Genomic DNA, 5,624 nt, shown 5'->3' with positions numbered 1-5,624 from the left:
ATGCTTGGAGAATTCGTTGATGACTATACTATCAACGTTCTGGATGTCTTTGCGATGCCTCAGAGTGGAACAAGTGTGACTGTGGAGTCTGTGGACCCTGTTTACCAGACGAAGCATATAGATTTGCTGAAATTAGTTGGTAGAACTGAAAATGTTGTTGGATGGTAAGTCAAAAGTTTATTGCCCCCGAATTACATTTACATTTTGGTTACCACTTTCATCCAGGATTTGGATGTTGGTTGTCTTCTGTCGACGTCAACACTCAACAATCTTTTGAAGCTCTTCACCCACGGGCTATGGCTGTCGTCGTGGGATCCGATTCGGAGTGTGAAGGGAAAAGTTATGTTGGATGCGTTCAGATCAGTGAGCCCTCTCAACCTTCATATTCATCCATTGGCTCCAACAGCCGAACCCAGACAAACTACTTCCAATCTGGGTCATCTCACAAAGCCATCATTGATTTCCGTGGTACATGGTCTCGGAACAAAGTACTACTCTCTGAATGTGGCCTACAAAATGGGACCAAACGAACAAAAGATGCTGATGTGTTTGAATAAGAAAAGTTGGTACAATCAGTTGAATATGAGACAGTACTCGGAGTTGGAGAAAAGTCAAGATGAGAAGTTTAAGAGTATCAACAAGTTGATTGCCGTTGTCAACAAAGAAATTGAGGAGGTTAAGGATAAGCCAAAGACTGACAGCAAGGAGAAACCAACATCTGAAACCAAATCAAAGAACCAAGAAGATGTCAAGAAGTTCGGGAAGGTCAATGCTTAACAGCAGTTGCAAATGGTCAAACTAAGCTTAAATTCCTTCTTCTTGACTATTTTCTTTTTCTCGAATAAAAATGCTTATTTGAAAATTTATGTCATGAAATTTGTGCTAAAAATGGGATGATGTCGGTATGGTGGTCTACCAATGAATGGAGTATTGGGAGCTGCCAGATAATAGTGTCACTTTTTTTATCGATACCTATCCTCGTCCGGTAACATAACTCAGACTTCATGCGGATCTCCATTGGAGAGAAACACAAAGGTTTATTTTAAAAATTAAAATCCGCAACCTCGTGCGGGAAGGAAGACCCAGGTCGATCTCGGTGGATATGGCTAGACGATTCTGTTTTATTCACGGTATAGCTCTAACCTTCTACTTTCTGATTACCACCTATCCACCCATTTCTAACGTCATCTTGATTGACAAAAGTTCACTTCAAAACAGGATATCAAAAATGGGTTGCCTTGATTTTCAACTCGCTGTGGCCGGAGTTCTGGAAGGAAGGCATCCACAATTTAGTGGATCATTGACGGATAGTCATTGATAACAAGGGTCGTTAACTCCAATTTATTCGACATCGTTTTGACATTTTTTACATTGAATGTATCTGACGCTAAAAATGGGAGGAACTTTCCAAACAACCTAATAATTATTTCTAAAACTTGATGAGAGGAATCAATTTTTGTCTAAACTTTCAAAATAGGCTATTTTGAGACTATTGCAACAATTTCCAACGAAAAAAAAGTTCAAATTTTTACCCTAAAATACTTGAGATTTTTCATTTTCCAGGGTGGTCCTATCCTTATTGAACGGTTGCAAAAGTGACATACGGGTATAACTCGAGTACCAAAAGTGCTAGAGACATGAAAATTTGTACTCGGGGGTTATTTTGTATTCTAAATCGAATGATTTGTTGATATGACAAAAGAAAAGTTGATCAATAATAGCTTATAGAAAAAAAAATCAACAATTCATAATTACACCTTGCACACTTGCTCTTTCGTGTCACTGGACATGACTTAAATAGAAACCGATCTATCAAAAAAGACAACATTATCCTGGCTCACACGACTAGATATTTCTCTTCTCTTTTTTGTTGCAAAACAGGTAAAAATTCTTGGAAAATCTGTAAGGGAAGCTGATCTACTTTGTTTTCAGACTCCAGTTTCCTATTCGGCCAAGGACAAAAAATCCATTTTCGTCAGAACAAAAAAAAACCGCCTCATCTATCTCTCTTTTCTGTGTTTTTTGTCTGTCGTGGGTGCCCGACATTGAGTCCTTTCTCTCCCAAAATGACCCTATTCAATTCAAATCTTCTGCAAGCTTCAACCACTTTTTTTTCTTTTCTCTCTGTGTTATTAGTCAACTTCTATTGGTGGAAAATTACAGAGATTATCCGTTCTGATAAAATCGAACTTCTTGTTGACTTCTGTTCCCAACCTTCATCATATAAGGAACTTACGGCAGAGTAAAAGAAACAGGAAATTAGATCATCCCTCACTTTCTTCCAATTTCTTCTTTTTGACTTTTTTCGAAAAAACTTTCAGTATGTCTAGTCACAAAAAGCTTTTCCGAGCAATATTAGTCCCTCCGCAAAAACAAAGAATTTAGCTGAGATTCTGGAATTCCTTTTTTCCTGTATTTTCGCTTTTGAAAATGGGTGGCACACAATTACCCGGAATGGTAAAAACGGATCTACAGTGCGTTCAATAAGGATAGAACTCCCCTCGATTTTGAGGGTCCCGGAAAAAGTAAAAATGATATGAAAAATTTGGGAAAACCATTCGATTTAGAATACAAAATAACCCCCGAGTACAAATTTTCATGTCTCTAGCACTTTCGGTACTCGAGTTATACCCGTATGTCACTTTTGCAACCGCTCAATAAGGATAGGACCACCCTGGAAAATGAATAATCTCAAGTATTTTAGGGTAAAAATTTTAACTTTTTTTCGTTGGAAGTTGTTGCAATAGTCTCAAAATAGCCTATTTTGAAAGTTTAGACAAAAATTGATTCCTCTCATCAAGTTTTAGAAATAATTATTAGGTTGTTTGGAAAGTTCCTCCCATTTTTAGCGTCAGATACATTCAATGTAAAAAATGTCAAAACGATGTCGGATAAATTGGAGTTAACGACCCTTGTTATCAATGACTATCCGTCAATGATCCACTAAATTGTGGATGCCTTCCTTCCAGAACTCCGGCCACAGCGAGTTGAAAATCAAGGCAACCCATTTTTGATATCCTGTTTTGAGGTGAATTTTTGTCAATCAAGATGACGTTAGAAATGGGTGGATAGGTGGTAATCAAAAAGTAGAAGGTTAGAGCTATACCGTGAATAAAACAGAATCGTCTAGCCATATCCACCGAGATCGACCTGGGTCTTCCTTCCCGCACGAGGTTGCGGATTTTAATTTTTAAAATAAACCTTTGTGTTTCTCTCCAATGGAGATCCGCATGAAGTCTGAGTTATGTTACCGGACGAGGATAGGTATCGATAAAAAAGTGACACTATTATCTGGCAGCTCCCAATACTCCATTCATTGGTAGACCACCATACCGACATCATCCCATTTTTAGCACAAATTTCCTGTGTCGGTACGTCTGGTGGTTGAGCGCCTTTGTCAACCCACTTGACTTGTCGCCCCTTGTCATCCACGAACCCCCCTCTATCACCACTAGTAATGATTTTAATCAGAATCACCGAACTCAATGTCAATTTTGCAAAGTTCAATCCATCTTGAATAGCAAACAATGGCTCTAGACAGCATACCAACCCTCAGTAGGCTATTTTGAGACCATTGCAACAATTTCCAACGAAAAAAGTTCAAATTTGTACCCTGAGACACTTGAGATTTTTTCATTTTCCAGGGTGGTCCTATCCTTATTGCACGGTTGCAAAAGTGACATGCGGGTATAACTCGAATTCCGAAAGGGCTAGAGACATGAAAATTTGTAGTCGGGGTTATTTTGTATTCTGAATCGAAGACAATCACCGATTTTTCATATCATTCTTACTTTTTCTGGAACCCGCGAAATCGAGGGGGGAGGGTCCTATCCTTATTGAACGCACTATATCATCAGATATAATTATCTTGGAACCACAAAAATTGGTAGAAATATAATGTTCAAAGCTACTGAAATTTTCGAATTCCCCAAGTCTTCGTATTGTTATGATTGTCAAAAGATGAACATCATAATTTTTTTCTTGTGATTTTCATGAGATGAAGCAAGTTGACCAAGTGATTCGAAATTTGGTCAGTTTATTGATGAATTTTTTTGAATTTTTGCGCTCCAAATTTGAGCCCAGTACAACACTTTACTCAAATTTTATGCTAGTACAAACTTTAGTTAGGGTAATTATGCGCCACTCTGTACCTCAACTTTTTCCGTTCATAAGATCATTAGAAAAAGTGTCACAAAACCGATTTAATCTATACAGAATCTGTATTAAGAACTATGGAAGTATTCACAGCTCTATTCTCTATAAATCAAGAAAGCCTTGAATGATAAGCGTTCATTTTTGTTTTGTTTTTTCAAATTCCACCTGCTTTAATTCTAGCCAATCTGTAACCCCAACTTTGTTGTTTTCTCTATTTCCTTCCAGATTCTGACCCCCTCTCTATACAAATTTCCCATCATGACTACCAATAAAACCAATGTTTTCCAGTTCATCAATTTTTAAACCTAGTTCTTTCTGACTATCAGAAAAATATTTCGAACAGCCGAAGAAAACAGAGGATTACTACCCATCACTTCTTCCATTTTTTTTCTTTTTTTCACCCATCCAACTCGTCATTTCTCACATTTTTCTTATCCGAACGGCCGAACGGATTTTCTCAGCTATTTTTGTCCCAAAACCAAGAAAAATGGAAGTAGTTCAAAACACGAGACAATATTCAACACTCGAGAATTCACTGATTTCTTATTTTACATGTATTTCAAGTACCTTCTCCTCTCTTCCATCGACTAAAAATTCAAAAAATGCTGGAAACGCTGGCAAAAAAGAACCACGAACAAAATTTGTTTATCCGGCTTTTTTCTCTTTTCGAAGCTGTCGAATCGAACGAAATTGATGCCAAAGTGCTCGTTTCTCGAGCTCCGTCCTTCATTTTTTTTTCAAATTTCCCACTTATATCCCACTTTTTTCAATTTGCTTTTTCTATTGCATTATTGGTCTAGAATGAAATATTTTAAGATAAAATGAATTTTAATTTTTTTTTTCTTCGTTTTTCTATGGAAAAATTCTTTATAATTTTTCCCGTTTGCACTGATTTCCGGCGACTTTTCTGACAATATTCGAAAAATAGTTTTTTTAGAGATGCCGGAAAATAGTGGAACCCTTTAGCGGTCCCAAAAATTGAGGTCCGAAAAAAAAATAAGAGGTCGCAATAAAGTTTAGTGGTCCGAAACCTGAAAAGCGCATAGATTTTGGTATTATTTACATGAATTTGAACTGTGTAAGAAATTTAAGATTTGGGGCCTTATAGTACAGTCAATATCTATACGACCCCCTAAGTTTTGAGCGCACAGACAAAACTAGTAGAGATTTCAAAAAACGGTAAACGTCATTCGATTCACAATCAAAAATATCCCCAGGAAACAAAGTTTTATAATTTCAGCACTTTCCCTGAACATGTACCATCCAAATATCCCATTTGCAAGCGGTCAATATCTATTCGACCACGTGGAAAATGAAAAATCTCATGTATTTTAGAGAGCAAAATTGAACTTTTTTTGATTGGTCACCGCTTAGGGTTGGCCACGGGGCGCCCCGCTTTGCGCGGGAGCCCCCGAAAGCAGGGCGGGGATCGCCCCGCATGTTGAAAAAATAAGTATGTTGAAAGAAAA

General features: G+C 37.5%; 1 protein-coding gene across 1 annotated transcript; it reads left to right on the top strand.

Annotated features, from left to right (window-relative positions):
- On the top strand, positions 1–777 carry CBG16582 (the record flags this gene model as incomplete). Its single annotated transcript, XM_045244040.1, has 2 exons — positions 1–135; positions 226–777. The coding sequence occupies 2 exons, from the start codon at positions 1–3 to the stop codon at positions 775–777; spliced, it is 687 nt and encodes a 228-aa protein (XP_045096008.1).
- Positions 778–5,624: the final 4,847 nt, after the last annotated feature.

Source organism: Caenorhabditis briggsae, assembly GCF_000004555.2.
Source record: "Caenorhabditis briggsae complete genome, chrIII, whole genome shotgun sequence".
NCBI classification, from domain to species: Eukaryota; Metazoa; Nematoda; class Chromadorea; order Rhabditida; family Rhabditidae; genus Caenorhabditis; species Caenorhabditis briggsae.
Note: the sequence above shows the minus strand (reverse complement) of the source record. Positions and strands in the feature narration are given on the sequence as shown.